Source organism: Panthera tigris, chromosome C1 (genome assembly GCF_018350195.1).
Source record: "Panthera tigris isolate Pti1 chromosome C1, P.tigris_Pti1_mat1.1, whole genome shotgun sequence".
Classification (NCBI taxonomy): domain Eukaryota; kingdom Metazoa; phylum Chordata; class Mammalia; order Carnivora; family Felidae; genus Panthera; species Panthera tigris.
The window spans coordinates 146,622,336-146,645,866 of NC_056667.1; the positions used below are offsets into that span (position 1 = coordinate 146,622,336).

The following is a 23,531-nucleotide window of genomic DNA, read 5'->3' on the forward strand; positions in this document are numbered from 1 at the left end:
TCAGGAAGAGCTAACAATTATAAATGTCTATGCGCTGAATACCGGAGCCCCCAAATATATAAAACAATTACTCATAAACATAAGCAACCTTATTGATAAGAATGTGGTCATTGCAGGGGACTTTAACACCCCACTTACAGAAATGGATAGATCATCTAGACACACGGTCAATAAAGAAACAAGGGCCCTGAATGATACATTGGATCAGATGGACTTGACAGATATATTTAGAACACTGTATCCCAAAGCAACAGAATATACTTTCTTCTCGAGTGCACATGGAACATTCTCCAAGATAGATCATATACTGGGTCACAAAACAGCCCTTCATAAGTTTACAAGAATTGAAATTATACCATGCATACTTTCAGACCACAATGCTATGAAGCTTGAAATCAACCACAGGAAAAAGTCTGGAAAACCTCCAAAAGCATGGAGGTTAAAGAACACCCTACTAACGAATGAGTGGGTCAACCAGACAAATTAGAGAAGAAATTAAAAAATATATGGAAACAAACGAAAATGAAAATACAAGAATCCAAACGCTTTGGGATGCAGCAAAGGCAGTCCTGAGAGGAAAATACATTGCAATCCAGGCCTATCTCAAGAAACAAGAAAAATCCCCAATACAAAATCTAACAGCACACCTAAAGGAAATAGAAGCAGAACAGCAAAGGCAGCCTAAACCCAGCAGAAGAAGAGAAATAATAAAGATCAGAGCAGAAATAAACAATATAGAATCTAAAAAAACGGTAGAGCAGATCAACGAAACCAAGAGTTGGTTTTTTGAAAAAATAAACAAAATTGATAAACCTCTAGCCAGGCTTCTCAAAAAGAAAAGGGAGATGACCCAAATAGATAAAATCATGAATGAAAATGGAACTATTACAACCAATCTCTCAGAGATACAAGCAATTATCAGGGAATACTATGAAAAATTATATGCCAACAAACTGGACAACCTGGAAGAAACGGACAAATTCCTAAACACCCACACTCTTCCAAAACTCAATCAGGAGGAAATAGAAAGCTTGAACAGACCCATAACCAGCGAAAAAATTGAATCGGTTATCAAAAATCTCCCAACAAATAAGAGTCCAGGACCAGATGGCTTCCCAGGGGAGTTCTACCAGACGTTTAAAGCAGAGATAATACCTATCCTTCTCAAGCTATTCCAAGAAATAGAAAGGGAAGGAAAACTTTCCGACTCATTCTATGAAGCCAGTATTACTTTGATTCCTAAACCAGACAGAGACCCAGTAAAAAAAGAGAACTACAGGCCAATATCTCTGATGAATATGGATGCAAAAATTCTCAATAAGATACTAGCAAATCGAATTCAACGGCATATAAAAAGAATTATTCACCATGATCGAGTGGGATTCATTCCTGGGATGCAGGGCTGGTTCAACATTCGCAAATCAATCAATATGATACATCACATTAATAAAAAAAAAGAGAAGAACCATATGATCCTGTCAATCGATGCAGAAAAGGCCTTTGACAAAATCCAGCACCCTTTCTTAATAAAAACCCTTGAGAAAGTCGGGATAGAAGGAACATACTTAAAGATCATAAAAGCCATTTATGAAAAGCCCACAGCTAACATCATCCTCAACGGGGAAAAACTGAGAGCTTTTTCCCTGAGATCAGGAACACGACAGGGATGCCCACTCTCACCGCTGTTGTTTAACATAGTGCTGGAAGTTCTAGCATCAGCAATCAGACAACAAAAGGAAATCAAAGGCATCAAAATTGGCAAAGATGAAGTCAAGCTTTCGCTTTTTGCAGATGCCATGACATTATACATGGAAAATCCGATAGACTCCACCAAAAGTCTGCTAGAACTGATACATGAATTCAGCAAAGTTGCAGGATACAAAATCAATGTACAGAAATCAGTTGCATTCTTATACACTAACAATGAAGCAACAGAAAGACAAATAAAGAAACTGATCCCATTCACAATTGCACCAAGAAGCATAAAATACCTAGGAATAAATCTAACCAAAGATGTAAAAGATCTGTATGCTGAAAACTATAGAAAGCTTATGAAGGAAATTGAAGAAGATATAAAGAAATGGAAAGACATTCCCTGCTCATGGATTGGAAGAATAAATATTGTCAAAATGTCAATACTACCCAAAGCTATCTACACATTCAATGCAATCCCAATCAAAATTGCACCAGCATTCTTCCCAAAACTAGAACAAGCAATCCTAAAATTCATATGGAACCACAAAAGGCCCCAAATAGCCAAAGTAATTTTGAAGAAGAAGACCAAAGCAGGAGGCATCACAATCCCAGACTTTAGCCTCTACTACAAAGCTGTCGTCATCAAGACAGCATGGTATTGGCACAAAAACAGACACATAGACCAATGGAATAGAACAGAAACCCCAGAACTAGACCCACAAACGTATGGCCAACTCATCTTTGACAAAGCAGGAAAGAACATCCAATGGAAAAAAGACAGTCTCTTTAACAAATGGTGCTGGGAGAACTGGACAGCAACATGCAGAAGGTTGAAACTAGACCACTTTCTCACACCATTCACAAAAATAAACTCAAAATGGATAAAGGACCTGAATGTGAGACAGGAAACCATCAAAACCTTAGAGGAGAAAGCAGGAAAAGACCTCTCTGACCTCAGCCGTAGCAATCTCTTACTTGACACATCCCCAAAGGCAAGGGAATTAAAAGCAAAAGTGAATTACTGGGACCTTATGAAAATAAAAAGCTTCTGCACAGCAAAGGAAACAACCAACAAAACTAAAAGGCAACCAACGGAATGGGAAAAGATATTTGCAAATGACATATCGGACAAGGGGCTAGTATCCAAAATCTATAAAGAGCTCACCAAACTCCACACCCGAAAAACAAATAACCCAGTGAAGAAATGGGCAGAAAACATGAATAGACACTTCTCTAAAGAAGACATCCGGATGGCCAACAGGCACGTGAAAAGATGTTCAACGTCGCTCCTTATCAGGGAAATACAAATCAAAACCACACTCAGATATCACCTCACGCCAGTCAGAGTGGCCAAAATGGACAAATCAGGAGACTATAGATGCTGGAGAGGATGTGGAGAAACGGGAACCCTCTTGCACTGTTGGTGGGAATGCAAATTGGTGCAGCCACTCTGGAAAGCAGTGTGGAGGTTCCTCAGAAAATTAAAAATAGACCTACCCTATGACCCAGCAATAGCACTGCTAGGAATTTATCCAAGGGATACAGGAGTACTGATGCATAGGGGCACTTGTACCCCAATGTTTATAGCAGCACTCTCAACAATAGCCAAATTGTGGAAAGAGCCTAAATGTCCATCAACTGATGAATGGATAAAGAAATTGTGGTTTATATACACAATGGAATACTACGTGGCAATGAGAAAAAATGAAATATGGCCTTTTGCAGCAACGTGGATGGAACTGGAGAGTGTGATGCTAAGTGAAATAAGCCATACAGAGAAAGACAGATACCATATGGTTTCACTCTTATGTGGATCCTGAGAAACTTAACAGAAACCCATGGGGGAGGGGAAGAAAAAAAAAAAAAAAAAGGAGGTTAGAGTGGGAGACAGCCAAAGCATAAAAGACTGTTAAAAACTGAGAACAAACTGAGGGTTGATGGGGGGTGGGAGGGAGGGGAGGGTGGGTGATGGGTATTGAGGAGGGCACTTTTTGGGATGAGCACTGGGTGTTGTATGGAAACCAATTTGACAATAAATTTCGTATATTAAAAAATAAATAAAAAAATAAAAAAGAAGGAAAAAAACTTAAAAAAATAAAATAAACTTAAAAAACGTTAAAAAAAAAAAAAGAACAAAGAGAGTCTGGATTTGTAGTATATATAAAGGCAGCCAGAACTTTGGTCAGTATGTCTGAGTTGACATAGAAATCTCCTTTCCCAGTTTAGGGGCTCAGTTGGTTCCTCTGGGTGGCTCAGTCAGTTAAGCTTCCGACTTCAGCTTAGGTCATAATCTTGCTGCTCACGAGTTTGAGGCCCGGGTCTGGCTCTGTGCTGACAGCTCAGAGCCTGGAGCCTGCTTCGGCTTCTGTGTCTCCCTCTCTCTGCCACTGCCCCACTTTTGCTCTGTCTCTCTCAAAAAGAAATTAAAACGTTAAAAAAAATTTTTTTTAAAGAAATCTCCTTTCCCAGTTTAAACACATAGAAATTTGGGGCAAACTATAACACAAAGACACACAATGCCCCAGTGCTGAAGATAAAGATGGGACAGAAAGTCAGAGCAGTAAGAGGGAGCCAAAGCCAAGGGGCCCTTGGGCAGAACTGAGCCTGAAACAGGCCTGAGGAGCTGGTGGTTGGGTGTTCAATATTAGGTGTGGGATTTATATACAGGAGCTGGAACCATGCCACTTAAAAAAGAGCAAGAAGTCCTGTAGAACTTGTCCAAACACCAAATGGGACTGAGACACACCAGGACCACTCCCCAGAAGTGACAAGGAAGCTGACTTTCTGCTTGGGACCAGAGCAGGGAAGGGGTCAGCAGCAGAACCCAGGCTGGTGCTGTGCATGAGTGCTAAGTCAGCAGCCACTCCAACCTCACAGAATTGGTCCCGAATCTCACAGTTAATATATGCACTGGTCCTGAGCCAGTAAAATGCGTAGGGCCCTGAGCAGAAGCATAAACTCTGTAGAGATGTTCTCACTACCAGGTCATGGTTCATAAAGGAAAGCACAGTTCACAAAGAGAGAAACAGTTTAGGGGCATCTGGGTGGCTCAGTCTGTTGAGTGTCTGACTCTTGTTTTCGGCTCAGGTCATGATCCCGGGGGCATGGGATCAAGCCATGCAAGAGATTCCATGCTGAGTTTGGAGCCTGCTTACTATTCTCTCTCTTTCTATCTCTTGCTATCTCTCTCAAAAAATAAAAAAGAAAATAAAATATCTTTTAAAGAAAGTTTAATAACTTTGATTCCTTGATCACTTTAAATTTCCATGAACCTACGGACACTACAGACCAAATATAAAGGCAGATGTCCAATGAAAGAAAATAAATTTGCAACCTATATAACAAATGGAAAGCAATAATATCCAGAGTTTATAAAGAACTTCTACAGATTAATAAAGAAAAATAGACAAGTAGATAAAAAGCACTAATAAGCAATTCCCAAAGGAAGAAAATCACCCAATAAACATGAGGAAATTTTCAATCTCACAAGTGATCAGGAGAATCCGGTTGAAGACACCAAGATACTGTTGACATTCATCACATTGGCAAAAGTCAAAAAGAAAATTTATAATACCTTATAAAGAAAAAAAGCATATAAAATTGAAAGCATAGAAATCCTATCACATAGTAATTCTCCTCCTCAGTGTACTGTAGAGAAAGCTGTGCACATGTGCCCCAGTTGATGTGACAAGTGGCTGCTTCAGCACAGGTGCAAGAACAAAACTTTAGAAATGTAAATGTCAACCACTAACAGAAGGGATAAACAGTAGCCTCGTTCTATAATGAAATACCATGTAGCAGTAGAAAGGGGTGAACTAAGTCTCTGCCTATTTATATGGCTATATCTCAAAAATGTAGAGTTAAATAAAGAAGTACATGCTGCAAAATGATACAGTAAGAGAGTATTCATGAAAAGAAAATGTAAAAGTCACAAACTATGTATTAAAAGATGTTAAAAGCAATAGATGGCTTGGAAAGATAGAAATAAAACTTATGATCGAGACTTACTTTGGGGAGGTCCTGAGTAAATCCTGAGTAAATTCAGTGCTAGGTGATGAGTACTAATGTGATTATTTTTATCAGTTTTTGAGGTGTAAACAAACAAAAATATCTAAATAAATACCCCAAATATATTTTTAAAATCCTGCCTCAAATACACTCTTTTTCTCCCACAGATTGTCGGCAATCGTTTTAAAGCTGTTAATAAGTGTTGTGATTAGTATTTTGAAAACTGGGAAGCAAATGTTTTCTCAAAAGTAGAGTGATGAATTTATGTCAGTAAATGAAAAACAAACAATATAACAAATAATAAAACAAGAAGTAAATTCTTTAAAGGGCCTTTTGTATTGCATGAGTTGCTCTGACCCTAGTACAACGTATTTTCTCAGCAAAGACACCTTTGACCGTCAGTTGCTGCACTGCAAACAAAATGCTCTCCCACGTGTCCCTAGTTAGTACAAGACTCAGCAGTCACAAACCCTGTCTTGTCTTTACCTATAGCATTGCTTCTAATCACAATTTCTTGTGCTCATGCAGGTCAGTAAAGCGGATTCCCCTCCATGTCCAATGAACCTCTGAAGCTTAAATGAACTGAAGCAAGACTAGAATCTCATGAATCTAAGAACTACCTATGATGATTCCATGCCAAACACCAAGATCACTCAAAGCTCAATCAGGCAATTAAATATTCATTCGCACATTCACAACAATAGCAGATTACATACTTTCTTTTTCTTCTCTGCTCTTTGAAACAATTCCTTCTTCTTCCATAGCTTCTCTCTCTCCTCCTCCTTTTCTCTTCTTCTGGCAGAAATTTCCATTTCCAGTCTTGCTACTTCTTCCTGGTGGGCTCGCCATTGAAGAACCTGAAATAAATAGAAATTCATTCCAATAGCTATACCCAGTCAAGTGATTTCACAGATCACAATGAGACTAGGTTCTATATCAAGCAGGTGTCAAAGTTTTTCCAAATACTCATTAAAATTCTGTGTGCACATGAGTGTGTGATATGTGCATGATGTATATGAAATGTGTGTGTGTGTGTATGCATGTATGTTAAAAAGAGAGAGTAACTTTAAAATCATCTCATTTCAGAGATTTTTCACTTGGATTCATGGAGTGAGATCCCAAAGAGTCTGTGAATTGATTTCAAATAATCTATGAATTCTCATAAATAGTATGTAAAAATTTCTGTGTTTTTGCACAAGTATGTTTTTTTGGAACAACGGTTCCAGTTTCTAGTCAACAGTTTTCAAAAATTCTGAAATGATCCTAAGATCCTAAAAAGTTTAAGAACCACTAATATATTTCATCCTTTTATTTCGTATGTGAGGGAAATGAGCCTGAATGAAGATGAAAAAAAAATGTCTAAGACGTTTAAAAGAACTTTCTGGGTACTGGTAGGTGTTATTGGTAGAAGTGTAATTGGTATAACACGTCTAAAGGACCTGAGGCGATATGTAAATATGTATCACAATATAAAATATGCATAACCTTTGACCCACAATCCCATTTGGGGGAAGCTATTCAAAGAAGACAGTCAATTGAATAAGTGCACAAAAATGTATCCATAGGAATGTTCACTGCAGTGCTGCTTACACAGAAAAATTAGAAAGAGTCTAAATGTCTGGCAACAGGTGGTGGCTTAAATTAATTATGGCATTTTCATATAATGACTACTATTGAAAAAGAATATTATATACCTTTATTCATTGACATAGAAAATATCCACAACATATTATTAGATGCAAAAAAGTAGGTGCAAAACCACATTAATAGTATGATGTCCTTAATATAAAACATCATCTATGCATCTATCCATAGAAAAAGTTTTGGAAGGAGATTTATCAAAGTAATAATACTAGTTATCTCTGAATAGCATCATTTCAAGAAATTTTAAAAATTTATTCTTTAAGCCTTTCTGTACTGAGTGACATTTTCACAACAAATATGTTATCTTTGTAGGCAGCAAACCAATGAAACTAACAAAATAGAAACAAACATTTACACTTTCCATGCGCACTAAGAAAGCTGAGAAATCAGAGAAAAGGGAGATGGAGATGTGTGCAGAATTCTTTTTAGAAAAGGAAGAAACTAGCGTTACCAATTTAATACCTCATGTCTTATATTTGATATAAGCATGACTCATTATGGTAATACATAAAATGAGAATGGAATATATAAAATACAAGGAATTAAAGTGACTAATAGTTAAGCTCTTTTCTCACTTTCAATATTCAAAGTCTGTTTTCTAAAAATATACTTCCCCTATTTATCAGAATAACCAAGGAAATTCAGACTCTTGTTTCTCAGACACACCTAGGTTTCCCAATCTGCTGCTTATCCTGGCCATTATATTTACCTTCTTTGGAAGCCCATTCCTAGAATAAGATCATCATGCTTTCTGTCCTGATCTGCTTCCAAACCATTCCTTCCTGCAAACCATCTTCCATCTGTAACATACTGTATTAAAGTCATGCGTCTTGTCAAGTGTTGCTAGTGATGGTGTTATATCATATGGACCCTGGTGACCATCTCTTCTTGATGAAAGCTCTTTCCTGGCCCACAACCTTGTTCTCTCTACTTCTCCACCAATGGATACTATTCTTTTCTTTTCCTGCTCTCTTTGTCCACCTTCCACCCCAAATTCTACTGTTATCCTTTCTCTTTGACCTCAGCTCAGCCTCTCTATGCTCATGTGTGTCTCCTACAAGTTAACCTATCACTTCTGTGCATATGACTAAAATGTACAATTTAAGCTTTGCCTTTTTGTCTGCAATCCCAACCTAACAAATGCTTAAGGCCTTTACTTTTTGCATGTGCACCCAAAATACAATATTTTCAAAATTAAATTCAACATCTTTAACATTGCCACAGTCTCACACCAAGCCCTGTGCACCTGTCTCTTCTTTCAAACATCCGGGATTGTTCTGTGGAACAACAAGCATCTGTGTGGTTTGTATTTTTTTATTATTGTGTACACCTATCAAAATGACTAATTCTTTATATTTTATATCTGACTTGGGCGTTCTTATATTTCTTTCTTTTTTTTTTTATTTGTTAAAATTTACATCCAGATTAGCATATAGTGCAACAATGATTTCAGGAGTAGATTCCTTTGTGCCCCTTACCCATTTAGCCCATCCCCTTTCCCACAGCCCCTCCATTAACCCTCAGTTTGTTCTCCATATTTATGAGTTTCTTCTGTTTTGTCCCCTCCCTGTTTTTATATTATTTTTGTTTCCCTTCCCTTATGTTCATCTGTTTTCTCTCTTAAAGTCCTCATATGAGTGAAGTCCTATGATTTTTGTCTTTCTCTGACTAATTTCACTTAGCATAATACCCTCCAGTTCCATCCACGTAGTTTCAAATGGCAAGATTTCATTCTTTTTGATTGCCGAGTAGTACTCCATTGTATATATATACCACTTCTTCTTTATCCATTCATCCATTGATGGACATTTGGGCTCTTTCCATACTTTGGCTATTGTTGATAGTGCTACTATAAACATGGGGGTGCATGTGTCCCTTCGAAACAGCACACTTGTATCCCGTGGATAAATGCCTAGTAGTGCAATTGCTGGGTCGTAGGGTAGTTCTATTTTTAGTTTTTTGAGGAACCTCCATACTGTTTTCCAGAGTGGCTACACCAGCTTGCATTCCCATTATATTTCTTTGTTTTTAAGTTTATTTTTTTAATTTATTTGAGACAGAGACAGAGTGAGTGGGAGAAGAGCGGAGAGAGAGAAAGAGAGAGAGGTAGAACCCAAAGGAGGCTCTGCACTCTCAGTGTAGAGCCTGATGCGGGGCTCGAACTCATGACTTGTGAGCTCATTTACTGAGCTGAAATCAAGAGTTGGACACTTAACCAACTGAACCACCCAGGCGCCCCCAATCTCACATTTCTTAAGATCAGATGGGCTTTACTTATGACAAATCAATTTCTAACGTATTGAATTTCCCTTGACCACTTTGCTGTAGTTTCCTAGTTCACCCAAAGTCTACCTGCCAAATGTATTTAGAAAAACACCAGAGTTCGTGGGGTGATGCCAATTTATCCAAATAAGACCTTAGTAATTTAGTTTTCTTACTCACAATCAATGTCCCATTTTAACTTAAAGTGTAATCTCTACACAGATTCTTTCCTGTGCCTTCTCATATGTGGCCATTCTTGTTCTTAGCCTCATGGCATAGTCCAAACTATTCTCCCACCTGGAACACCCTCAGTCTCCCCCTATTTCCTAGGATGCTCCTTGGCCCAATACATGTCCTGCATCTTTCATGAAACATTTTTCAACCCATGGTCATTTCCCTTTTCTTACTTCACTTACCATACCATAGCTGTTCTCTAATCATTTTGAGCATGTTTAATTTTTATTTATAGCAAGTTCCATGATACCTATGTATTTTGTTTTCCTCTTACACCTTCTAGCAGAGTGCTAGCACATCATAGGTGCTCAATAATTACCTTCTATTTAATTTACCAAAATAAAATGTTTTTTAAAAAGCCTAATAAATGGAGAAGAAATAAAAATATTAGAATAGATCATTTTGTAACACTTGCTGAAATAATAAATCCTTGTTTATGATCATCAGTGGCTACTAAACACATTAATAGCAGGTGGGAAACTTTATAATGGCTAGCAACAACTGAACACACTGAACAATCTTAATGTCACAGAGAAACAAGCTGATATCTTGGCCTCCTGATGGAAATATGCAATATTGCCATGAAGTATTCTTGCCAAGAAATAAAAATGAATATCAAATATCTAGACCTATTTATCAAGATATAGGAAATTCAGACAGTGGAGAAACATGCAATCAACAAAATTGAAATTTGAAAAACTTTAAAGGACTTTCGGGGCATGTGAGTGGCTCATTCAGTTAAGTGTCCAACTTCAGTTCAGGTCATGAGCTCTCGGTTTGTGAGTTTGAGCCCCACATGGGGCTCTGTGAAGGCAGCTCAGAGCCTGGAGCCTACCTCAGATTCTGTCTCCCTCTCTGCCCCTCCCCCGCTCATGCTCTGTCTCTCTCTCTCAAAAACAAACATTAAAAAATTAAAAAAAAAAAGATTTAAGAAACATCAATCAAATGCAATATGTAGATTATATTTGGTTTTGATTTGAATAAACTAAATATAAAAATAAATTACAAAACAAAAATATTTCTATGTTGGTTACTTGATGCTATTAGGAAATATTGTTAGTGTTTTTAGATATGATTATAATATAGTTATGTTTTTTAAAAGAGTGTTTTTAATTTTAGAGATAGATACTGAAATACTAACAGATGAAATGGGGATTTGCTCACTAGGGCCCAGTGGTCATGGGAGAGTGGGTAAGGATATAGATGAGACAAATTTGACTAGTGAGTTGATAACCGTTGGAACCGAGTGATAATACACTTGTGTGTGTTTAAATTTTTCCACACTACAAATTCTGTATGAATAAATAAATAATAAATAAATAAACCATAAAATCTCATGTATGTCCAAAGAGTTTCATATAATAAAATGCTGTAGCCTCAAAGTTCTCAGACAGTAGAAAGGGAGATTTGAGACACACTGAACTAATGAAAAGAAAAATGGCATACATTTAGCCTTTCTGAATACTAAAATTGTTTTTATAAATTTCAGTAAAAGAAGTTTGGGTTCTAGAAGTACTCTTCTCACCTTTTGATTTAAAATAACTTAAGGGAATTATCATTTAATAATGTTGTTAATGATGTTTCTCCTGTTCTCCAGAGAAGAAAAGAATATGGTAGTTTTTTATTTTTTTTAATTTTTTAACTGGTTAAGTTTATATTAAATCAACATAAGTAAAAACCATATCATGAGAGGCTATGGTAGATTTTTAAGTGGGAAAACACACTAAAGAATCCTGAAACAAATACAGGTTTAGTAACCAAAAGCCAATGGGTTCAGCTGTCAGGCAATACATGTATATATAAAACTCTGGGGAAAAGACTCTCGAGCAAGTCAGCATCAGCCTTTAGAAACTAAATTGCTTCCATTTAATATTGGAATCATGAGAATGGTCAGGGACCCATAGAGGTTTGCTTGAAATCAATAACTCACAATATTATCTGTAATTATAACCATACCTAAAAAAAGGTAAAGAAGAAAGGAGAGAAAGTTGTGGAAGGTAGCATTATATCCTAAGTAGCTGGGGTTGTGAGATCTTGATGACAAACAGGCTCTGCATCAGTCGGTGTCCAGGCAGTAGGATGAACAGGGCTTTTTGGAATGCACAATGGACATGGTCAAGAATTTGGTGGGAAAAGGGTACCATTGAAAACAAAATCCTTATCCAATGGATCCCCAGAGGCAGCCAAGGGATGTGGATGGCTCCCATGTGGAGAGAATGACAACCAATTATGGTATTTTCGAGATGCCCAAGAATAAGGAAGCTGGCAGGTGGGCAAAGGAATCAATATTATCACAATAAGCTAAAGTATAGAAGATTCTTTAGTGAACAGTGAGCAAAAGGAAGAATGACCCAGGAGAACATTTTAGTGGTTTTATTTTAAAGGGTTTGTTAATTATATAGCTTTAAACAAAGCATGTGAACATAACTGTGCAACAATAATCACCATGAAAGAACATTACCTCAGTGGCAGGCAGGAGCCTGTTATAAGGAAAGCATTATTTAGATTATTAACCACAGGACATTTTTCCAGGTCTTTAGTTAATACTTCAATATTCCTGCCAAAGGTACAATCTGAATGAAACCTTAACCCAACAAAGAACAAATGAAGTTTAAAATACATTCATCTATTGCAAATAATAAATTAAGGGTTTAAAATGAAAATGGTTGGTAGCATTACATGTGTCCCTTGCTCTTAATGTAAAAGTAAAATGGTTGAAGTGAAATTAATAAACACACATATTCTCAGAGTAAATAAAGTACTAGAAAAGCAAAAAATGAAGCCCATCAAAACGTCAAAGGTAGTAATGGAAATTAACACCAGGATAACAATATTAACACAATTTTGCAACAAAGTTGAGTGCTTTGAAAAAATTACAAGTGGCAATGTAGTATAAAGGACATGAGTATTGAAATGTTGGTCAGAACACCTGCTTTTTTTGTCTTATCTCTGCACTAACCAACAATGTTGTTAGTTTGAGCAAATGGCTAACTCATTTTTCTTATGTGTTAAAAGGGAATACTGGATCAGGTGACTTCTACAATTTCTTTAAGTCATATTATCCTGATTCTATTTTATTTATATTTTCCTTAAATGGAGACATCACGATATATGACATGCTCTGTAATTTTCCTCTGCAAGCAAAATGAATTGTAATGAGAAATATAAGTATTTTATAAGCCTGTTAAATAATAATAGACAATTAAAATTAATATAGAATTCTATTTCTCATATTCATGGAAACATTGTGTCATGTGTGTTGCCTTATACAGGAAAAGTTCTGTCTGACCACTACCTATAACCGGCAATAATAAAATATTAAAAACTGCCATTTATGAGGGCTTATTGTGTGCCAGGCCTAGTCTTTATAAAAGCATTGAACACAAGATATGATGTGATCTTTGAGACAAGCAAGTTATCATCTTCACAATCCATCTGGCTAACTTCCACTTACCCTTATGCATGTCTAAGGTCAGATATTGTTTGCTCCAGGAAGCCTTCCCTAACTCACCATGTCCAAAGTTAGGTCCCTCTTCTCTACTTCCCTAGCACCTTGTCCCTCCCTTTTATTACAACATGCATTAAATCATTTATCTGTACTTCCCACTTGGCTACAAACTTCTTAAGGGCAGGAACCAAATTTGTCTTATTCATAAACTCTACACAGAGCTTATCATGGTAGCTGGTACTTAATAAGGGTTCAAGAAATACTTGGGATATGCACAGGTAAGGCTCGGAGGTTATACCTGGAAGTTAGACTAACAACATTTTCCCTTCCTCCCACTGGACTTGTCTTTAGAAAAAAAAAAGTAACCCCCCACCACCATAATGCTACCATTTTCTGACTCCCCCACACCAGACTCTCGATCCTTGATTTCCCCAGTCCTACTTGTTTCCATGCCTCCTAATCTCCTCCTCTGCTTGTCTGACAGAGAAAATATCCAGGAAACCTTGCCAGGATTTTCAACAGCTTCTAGCAATATTAGAGGACATTGTGCAAAACTGTGGCAAGCAAATCCCCTTCTCTTTTTCCTCAATGTTCCTATAAGTTTGTAGATTCAGTTCACCTGAGTAAACTTCAAATTTTCATTTTATTAAATCTTAAACATTCTGATAGTTCCATTAAATTCTTTCCAATTGTCCCACTATTTTTCGATATTACCTAAGCTTTTTAATCTCATGTGTTCCATTTGTGTTTAAACTTTACTCATGAAGTAAGGACCTGTGATTTTGCATATGTTATTAACGCTTTCTATTCTCTCCTTGGCATTTTCACTTAGCAAAAAGACTTGGTTATTCCTCTTGGTTTCACAATTGTCCCTTGGTTTCTTAGGTGACATCATAAGTCCATTTTTTATCACCTCCCTTGAATAACCACTTTCCATTTTCTGTGGCTTTTTATTAGTCTTTCTCAGAATCTCAAAGATTATTCTCTATTATCTTGACTGTTTCATGTCCTTTACTTTTCAAAGAAAGTTTTGCAAACTTTCATTTAATAGGATCCTGCAGAGTCTTTACTGTAAAACAAGACATGTAGATAAAGAAACAAACTAAATGTCATAAGCAGAAAACAATCAACAGATATTTTTTCATAAGGCACAAAAATCTACAAGCCTCTCAATTTTGTGTGTGAAGCTGACAAAGCCAAATTGTATAATATTGTCAGAAAATGGGGCTAACAGTCAGGAAATCACTTGCCTGCTGGCTACGAGATCCAGAGGAAATCACTTCCTATTTTTGGACCTCAAATCCTCTTTGGAAAAGGAAAAGGACTAGATCACTTTTTTGAACAGAGGCCTATAACTCATTAGTAGATAATAAAATCAATTTTGTGAATGGGAACTAGTGTTATTAAAGAAAATAGAACAGAAAATATCAAAGTGCATCTCATGTCATTATAGTAATGCTGTTTCAAGAAATTTTTGTTTCCTCTGTGTGTGTGTGTGTGTGTGTGTGTGTGATGTAAAATACATTTCTCATTTTATTTCGAGAAGCTTGAAAAATACAGCAGGAAGTTCTCTATAATTCCTTCCAATGCTAAAATTCTATGACTCTGTGATGTAAAGACTAAAGCTATTGTATTGTCATCATTAAGCCACAGTCCTTATTCCTCCCGCAATAAACCCAGAAGCACGGGACAGATGAGAGAACCCAGGTTTTGTGACCATAAACCAGAGCTTGAGTCTTACCCCTGTAAATGATTAATGGTATTCTCTGGGGTACACTGCTTAACTACCTAGAACTACAGGCTAATGTAAAATAGGATAACAGTGATGCACAATTTACAGGATTGCTGTGCAAACACCATCAATCTGCACAACTCAAAAACTCAAGCATCATTCCAACACTGCTTATCCCTGACATTCCATATGTAATCCATTACCAAGTACCTCTGACTATCTCTTAGACCCATTCACTTCTCTCCATCTTCACAGCCCCCATTTTAAAGCTACAAGGATGCATCTGGCGTCTACTGTTATTTCATTCCATGCCCACAGCCCCATCTTACCGCCTACACTTTCAATGCTTTCCACTGCTTCCAATTATAGGCCACAAGGCCTCCAGGATTTAGCCCTGCCTATGTCTGCAGCCCCAGGTCATAACCCCATAGCAAGCATAGACTCAACCTCTGCACTCCAGGAGCACGTGACAATCTTACAAATTCCCGAAGAGAGCACATTTTCTTCAGCTGTGTGGATATTGCATATGCTATTTCCTTTGTTTGGAATGCTCTTCTCTTCCTCCTTGCCTCCCCCATACCTTTCCCTACTCAGTACTTACTTAGTTCAAATTTCAGTTCCTATGCGGTCAGTGAAGCCTTACGCACCCATCCTACATGAGGTGAAGCCCCCAGCTACATGCTCTTGTAACAGCTTACTTTGCCTTCAAGATACTTACCACAGTTTAAAATGTGACGTTCAGTCTTGTAATTACATGACCACTATCTGCTTCTCAACCAGACTGTGATCTCCACAAGGACAGGGACTATCTAGCTCACCAGATTAGCTCACCATTACATCCCCAGTGCCTTACACACCACCTGACACCCTAATAAATGTGCAGTGAATAAGTTTGGATGAATAAATGAGATAAGAAGGTATATGTGCTACACAAATGTTAACTATATTCTTGGATTGCTACAATTGCTTTCCAGTTGACTTTCCTGACTTCATGCCACTTTAATTCAACCCATTCTGTATACATTTGTCTATTGGATTATTTGTCACATATATTTGCTCCCCTGTTCAAGATTCTAATATTAGGGGCTTTGCACAGGCTACCATTTCAAGTGGCTTCTATACCTACTTATTTGGACACCACCTTATTCAAAAGGAGGATTCAATCTTTAAAGGCATATTTGGACTTGAACCCACACATCTGACCTTATTTCCTATTACTCCCCAGAGCAGACAAGCCAGACTTTCTTCCTCTTCTGCCTCTTCCTCTTCTCCCTGCTCTTACATATTCATGCTTATCTTTGTCCCAGGCATTTGCCTAGAAAGCCTTCACTCCTGTTCATCTGCCCTTCAGGGTCATTCAGGGCCCCGTCTAATGATTTCACCCAACATTTGCCATCCCAATTCTGATCTATATTCATGAATGGTGTCTAATATAGACACTATCCAGTCACTCTCAAGCCTGTCTTGCTTTATTTTCATTTTACTTACCATTATATAAAATCCTAAGGATTTTCATTACAAGGAGAATTTTTTTTTCTTTTCTTTTATTGTTAGATACATTTAGGTACATTATAGATTACGAGATGATGGATATTAACTAAACCTGTTGTGGTTATCATTTCATAATATATGTATACCAAATCATCACCCTGTACGCCTTAAAGATATAGTGATACACCAGTTATTTCTCAAAACTGAAAAAAAATCATATCATTCATCAATTAATTTATTTTCTTGTCTGTGTTTCTCACTAAACTTTTAGCTCCATGATAACAGGGACTTGGCCTTATGTACTGCTCTAACCCACTCCTCAAACAGTGCCTCACCCAAAGTAGGTGCTCTATGAATATTTCTTGGGTGAATGAATGAGTGTCCAAGACTGAGATTAGAAATTGTTTACTTGCTTAGGCTGTAAACCTAAGATCCAGATACCTACTATCAAGCATGTCACTTCTGGGATTCCATAATTAGAGTAGGAAACTTTAGGCTGACCACTTCCTTATACACATCACACTTCCTTCCACTTATCCTCTCTTTCTCTCTGCTCTCTGCCCTTTTGTTAACAAGATAGGCTGAAATCATTAAGGTATCACACAGCTGGTAGGATCTGAACTCAACTTTGAACTATTTCACATTAAAGAAGGAGGATTAGACTGTAAGAGAACAGAATACTTCAGAACACATGAAGACTCTACTTTAGGGTATATATTCTGGGAATGAAGGTCTTCAGAAAGGTAAGGCTTATATATGTGCATAGCTATGTGGATAAGGAGTACTGACTTATTCTCCTTTTTATCTCCCATAGAAATCATCTCAGTGTCTGGAACACAGTGAATGTTTACTAAGTGTGTGTTAAACATATTTAGTACTTTATTGTCTTTTATAAAAAGGTTTTATTTATAAAACCATAAAACTTCCAGATGAAAACATAGGGGTAAGCTCTTACTTATCTATCTTGATTTTTTGACATAAAAGCAAGGGCAAAAAAAAAAGCAAAAATAAATAAGTGACACTACATCAAACTAAAAAACTTCTGCACAGCAAAGGAAACCATCAACAAAACAAAATGGCAATCTATCAAATGGGAGAAAATATTTGTAAATTATATGTCTGATAAGAGGTTAATGTCCAAAATATATAAAGAACTCAAGCAACTCAGTAGGAGAACAAAACAATCCAGTTGGCAGGGGATCTGAATAGATTCTTTTATCAAAGAAGGCATACAAATGGCAAACACGTACATGAAGAAATGCTCAACATCACTAATCATCAGAGACATGCAAATCAAAACCACAATGAGATCTCACTTCACACCTTTTAGAACAGCTATCATCAAAAAGTCAAAAAATAACAAGTGTTGGCACGGATGCAGAGAAAAGGGGAATGTAAATTTGTGTAGCCATTATGAAAACAGTATAAAAAATTAAAATAGAAATACCATATGATCCAGCAATTCTATTTCCAGGTATTTATTTGAAGGAAGTAAACCCACTATTTTTAAAAGATATCTGCAACCCCATGTTTATTGCCAAAACTTGGGAAAAATTTAATTGTCCATCAATGGATGAATGGATAAAGAAAATATGTCTTATACACATTATGTGTGTGTGTGTGTGTGTGTGTGTGTGTGTGTGTGTTTATTAAGCCATAAAAGAGAAGAAAAGACCTTGAGGGCATTATGCTAAGAGAAATAAGTCAGAGGAAGACAAATACTGTATGATCTTACTTATATGTGGAATCTAAAACAAACAAAATGCACTCATAGATACAAAGAACAGATTGGTGGTTGCTAGAGACGGAGAGGTTGAGGGTGGACAAAACAGGTGAAGGGAGTCCAAAGGCACAAAGTGCCAATGATAAGATAAATAAATCCTGGGGAGGTAATATGCAGAATGATGACTATGGTTAACTATAGTGTGTATTTGAAACTTCTGAGAGAGTAAATCTTAAGTGCTAAATAATAATTATGTGTGGCAATGGATGTTAACTAAAATAATTGTAGTAATCACTTCATGTAATATATACATATTTCAAATCATTATATTGTACACCTGAAACTAATACAATGTTATATGTCAATTATATCTCATTTTTTAAGAAAAGAAAAAAATGGTCTTGTTTATTAACCGTTTCACATGCATATCCCACATCCCAACTAGATTATGTACCGCTTATATTCTGAGGTCAAGTTTTATGCAGTTTTTGTAATCCATAAAATCCACTACAATGCAAACTCATGGAAGGTATTCTATGAAACACGTTATAAAGATATCTGTGATTTTACAAACATCCTATAAGAAAGTTGAGGCAACTTTCTGCTGAGCAGAAATAATAGCAATTTTGTATCAGAGATTTTCCATAAAGCCACCAACCCCAGGATGACTTCTCTTTTTATTCTGCAATTCTGAGCTATCTTACCTTGGGCTATAGTTAAAAACAAAATACAAATAAAATTTGCCTAACAAGGCATTTGCTTAATTAATGCAAGTGAAAGGGATTACCGACAAGAGAAGGAGTTATCTAGAATCCTTCCCTGTATTTAGGGTGGTATGATATCTAGAGAGGGAAAGTGGAAGATGTGTATTATATAATGTAAATAAGCATTAGTAAACTATTCTTAAATGCACAAGTTTACACTAGCATAGCCATACACCTCACAGCTCTGATATTTCCCTTAGAGTTATCATTTTAATTAACAGAGCCTCAAGAGAAATGCTCATAGGCCAGTAAACAATGGAACAGGTTTGTTTGGGGTTTTTTATGAGAATAAGATAATTTTGGAGCTATGATATGGGGACCACTGCTGAGAACAAAAATTAAGGAAAATGATTATAGACTATGATAAAAGTGATTACAGTTTATGGATTTCCTAATTGTTAGGACTCAAACAGGAAGCCTTCAATGAGAACATTGTTTTCCCCCATCAGCTCAGTTCTTTATAGATATAGCGCAGAATCAACAACAGATAATTTACAGAACTTGGCAGTACTTTTAATCTCTTCACAGAAACTCATTATATCTTACCTATATGGGCACTAAGAAGAGAAGTCAAGCAGAGATCACAAAAAGATTAAATGGGAAAAATCATAAAAGAAAGTGACTTCCATTATCATCAGCAGAACCCCCTTCACTTAGGATGTTATTCGGCAATAAATATTTCAAACTAGATATAGTGCATATTGATATATGTGTATTGCCTGAATGCCTTCCTGCAGAAAGTACAGTCAGAACATATCAATGAAAAAAAAAAGCAATATCTTCTTATGGGGAAAAAAAGGGGGGTTCAGGAAGACAAAAGTTAAAATGCAAAATTAAGGTGGCATTGTATCTGTGCACAAGGACCTCACCCAGATTATCCTCCAAAATGTTAATGGAAGTTACAGACAATAATTCCTCAAGCATTCACAAGATGATAAATCCTGTCTTGAACTTTTTCCAAATAGATACTAAGGAAGAAGCAGGATGCTATGCTGATACTACAATATGTTCATGGAAATGGGAAATCTTATTCCTTTCCATAAAGTCTTAGTAAGTCTATGAAATGAATGTTCTGAGCAGATAAACACTAGAACAATATGCATTATTTTGAATTCATTTATTTTATGTTCAAAATTTAACCAGTTTTACTTCTAAATGATGACTTCATTGAAGCTCGCTTATATATTCCTCTACCTTCCCCAAACTTCTAATTACTTATTCTGCATATGTTGCTCAGAGAAATAGCTATGACCCCTTACATAAAATTCTACACTACTCAGCCAAAGAGACAAGTCTGTCCTAATCCATAAAAACATATTAAATAGAACATATAAAGCATGATGGTGTGAATCTAATTGCCACTTAAGCTGTGAGATTTAGAAATTTGAATTTGGTCTTTCAAGCCTATGTTCTGCTGCAAATTTCCTGCTTACAGATAATTATTCCCAGCTAGAAAAATGATCCTATCTGTCACAACAGAGCTAATGCTACTGACCAGTAATTCTGTACATCATCATTTGCAAATGTCATGGGGATTTTTTACAATTATTTTTTCAGATGTTTATTTAATTTGAGAGAGTACAAGTGGGGGAGGGGCAGAGAGAGAGACAGGGAGAGAGAATCCCAAGTAGGCTCCATGCTGTCAGTGCAGAGCCCGACTCGAGGCTGTATCTCACAACAGTGAGATCATGACCTGAGCTGAAATCAGGAGTCGGATGCTTAACCAACTGAGCCAACCAGGTGTCTCGGATTTTTTACACTTAAAAGAACTTTGTCTTTTCATAGGAGTCAGAAAAGTTATGGCAATCCAGGTTTCTCGTATGTGTGAATCCTCTATGTCATACACATTCCATGAATCACACAGGAAGAGGATCTAGTCCTTGAATAATATTATCATTAGCATTTAAATTAAGACATATTCTGCAACATTAATAAGAAAATAGCTCTAATTTATAATTGAATAAAAGCATATTTTAAAGAGTTAGTAACATGTCAGAATTAATAATGCCAATTGTAAATCTTTATTTCCTAGCTGGACCCACCTCCTTTATATACCCCCGGTGTTCCCAGGGTCTCCTTTTAGTTCTTTCCTTTTGACTTAACCCATTGGGACTCTAGTACCATAAATGTGTTCACAGCTCCCAAATCCATGGCTCCAGATCCATATTTCCAACTCCCCAAAGAGTAATCCACAGCCCTCTAAAAGTAATGCATTCAAGAAAAAAAAAAAAAAAGAATCACCATCTTTCTCTCAGAACCTGTATTCCCTATCTAGGTTGATGGCATTATACATAACCCAGTTGCCCAAGTCAAGATCCACTCTAGACTCCATTGTCTCCATTTCCCCTCAGATGCTGTCACCAAATCCTTCTTAGTATGTCTAGACTCTTTTATCTCCTCTCTAGCACCAAAGATACCATGTTCAGTCAAACTTCCATCATCACTTTCCTAGATCATGAGAATTATTTCCTAACTGGGCTTCCCACTTTCAGATTTATCCCATGTCAATCCATCCTGCACATCATGTCTGACTAATCCCTTTATAATGAAAAATCTGATCACATTTCTCCACTGGCTCAAGCCTTTCAATGGTACCCCACTGTCTCTAGGAGAGGCACAAGTTCAAACATCTGTCGGTGTCAGGTGAGTATCAAATTAGTAAAGGGGACTGTGTGTAAGACAACAGGTGGTGGCTGGGACTGTACTCGGATGGATAGGCACATGCCCTACCTAAAGGCACTTAAGAGAGGCAGTTGCTTTTGATTCCAGCTAGTTGTTGTCGTGGAAATGTAGGTCCTGGGCCACCAGATGTTCCAATTTTTCAAGAGAAGCTGGAAGAATATTCCTTTCTTCATCCTCCATGCTGTACCCATAACAAGCTACATGCGATGCTGCTTTCAGGCCCCCACGGCTTTGAACAGTTTTTTCTACTTCTGGAACACCCTGCTACCCCTACTTACCCTTTATTTTAACGGAAATTTTTATTCACCCTTCCAGATTCAACTTAAGTATCTCTTCCTCTGTAAGGCCTTCCCAGACCCAGCCACGATCAGAAAATTATTTTGTTCTAAGACCTACACTTATTACAGAATTAATCACAGTGTGAAATTATTTATTTTAAAGTTGTCTCCTCAATCAGATAACAGAATTATTTTAACACAAAGACTTATTCAGCTTTTTACATTTATTCTCAGCCCATAGCCCTTTTTTTCAAAAAAATAGGTTTCATACCCAGCACGGAGCCCAATGTAGGGCTTGAACTCAGGACCCTGAGATCAAAACCTGAGCCAAGATCAAGAGTCAGATGCTTAACCAACTCAGCCACCCAGGTGCCCCACCCACAGCCTATTACTGAACACATAATACTACTGGAATGAAATAGCACATAAGTGACTGCCATTTTCCCCAGATTATAATAAAGTATTAACAATCGGAAACAGATAGAGACCTTCACTGATGTCTGAAGGAATTTAACTTTGCTTTCATACAAAATAACAACTTTAGGTTTAACTGAAAAATGCTCATAATCTGTCTCTTCTTTCAGGCTGGTCAGTCCTTTACTTATATGCAGTGGCTCCACCCTGTTTTCTGACTCTATAAATTCGCCTTTTCCAGATTGTTATATAAAAGTAATTATATACCACATAGTCTTTTGGGTTTGGCTTCTGTGACTCAGCATAATACATGGGAGATTCAACCATGTTGTTGCATGCATCAGAAGCGAATTCCCTTGTATTGCTGAGTATTCCATTGTATGGATGCACCACAGATTGTTTATCCACTCACTAATTGCAGGACACTTGGATTGCGTCCAGTTTGGGGTGGTTATAATTAGGCTGCTATAAACATTTGCTGCAGGTTTTTGTATAAACATAAGTTTCATTTCACTTGGATAAATACCCAGTAGGATCAGTGAGTCATATGGTAAGTGTATGTTTAACTTTATCAGAATTTGCCGAACTGTTTTTCCAACTTTGCTGCACCAATCTGCATTTCCATAAGCAATGTATAAGAGTTCCAGTTGCTTCACAACCTCTCCAGGACTTGATGTTGTCAAATTTAGGGGTGGTTAGTTTTTGAGTGGAGGAATGATTAAAGCTGTTCTCACAGAAGTATAGTGGTATCTCATTGTGGTTTCAATTCACCTAACCTCTTATAAATCATTTTATCTTTACTCCTCCTTGTTAGCTGGTATATCAGACATCTCTGTGTCCCACCTCACATCCTATTAGCAAATCTTTTTACTGCAGTGGCTGTTGTGGCAACAGCTGCTCCCAGGTATGACCTGAAAGCAACGCAACTTGATTTCACTTACACTATGTATCTCTCACTTTCTGCCCCATGGCTTCTCGGTCCCAACCCCCCATATGAAATATTTGCAAAAATCTTCGATTCTAATGCATGCATAAACCTAGAAATGCAAGAAAATTCATACTCTGTTGGGAAACTTTTGGCCAAAAGTAGATGGAAGCTTGTGAATACATACTTTTCCTCTTGGAAGAATGGTTCCATCCCTTGGAAAAATAGTTC

The 23,531-nt window shown here is 37.0% G+C and overlaps 1 protein-coding gene across 1 annotated transcript in view; it reads right to left on the minus strand.

The window, feature by feature from the left end:
• The window catches only part of CCDC148 (coiled-coil domain containing 148), a 253,617-nt gene that overhangs the window by 92,597 nt on the left and 137,489 nt on the right, over positions 1–23,531 (minus strand). Inside the window, exon 11 of the mRNA XM_042994492.1 lies at positions 6,420–6,560. Coding sequence (XP_042850426.1) covers positions 6,420–6,560 — 141 coding nt within the window. The remainder of the gene's footprint in view (positions 1–6,419; positions 6,561–23,531) is intronic.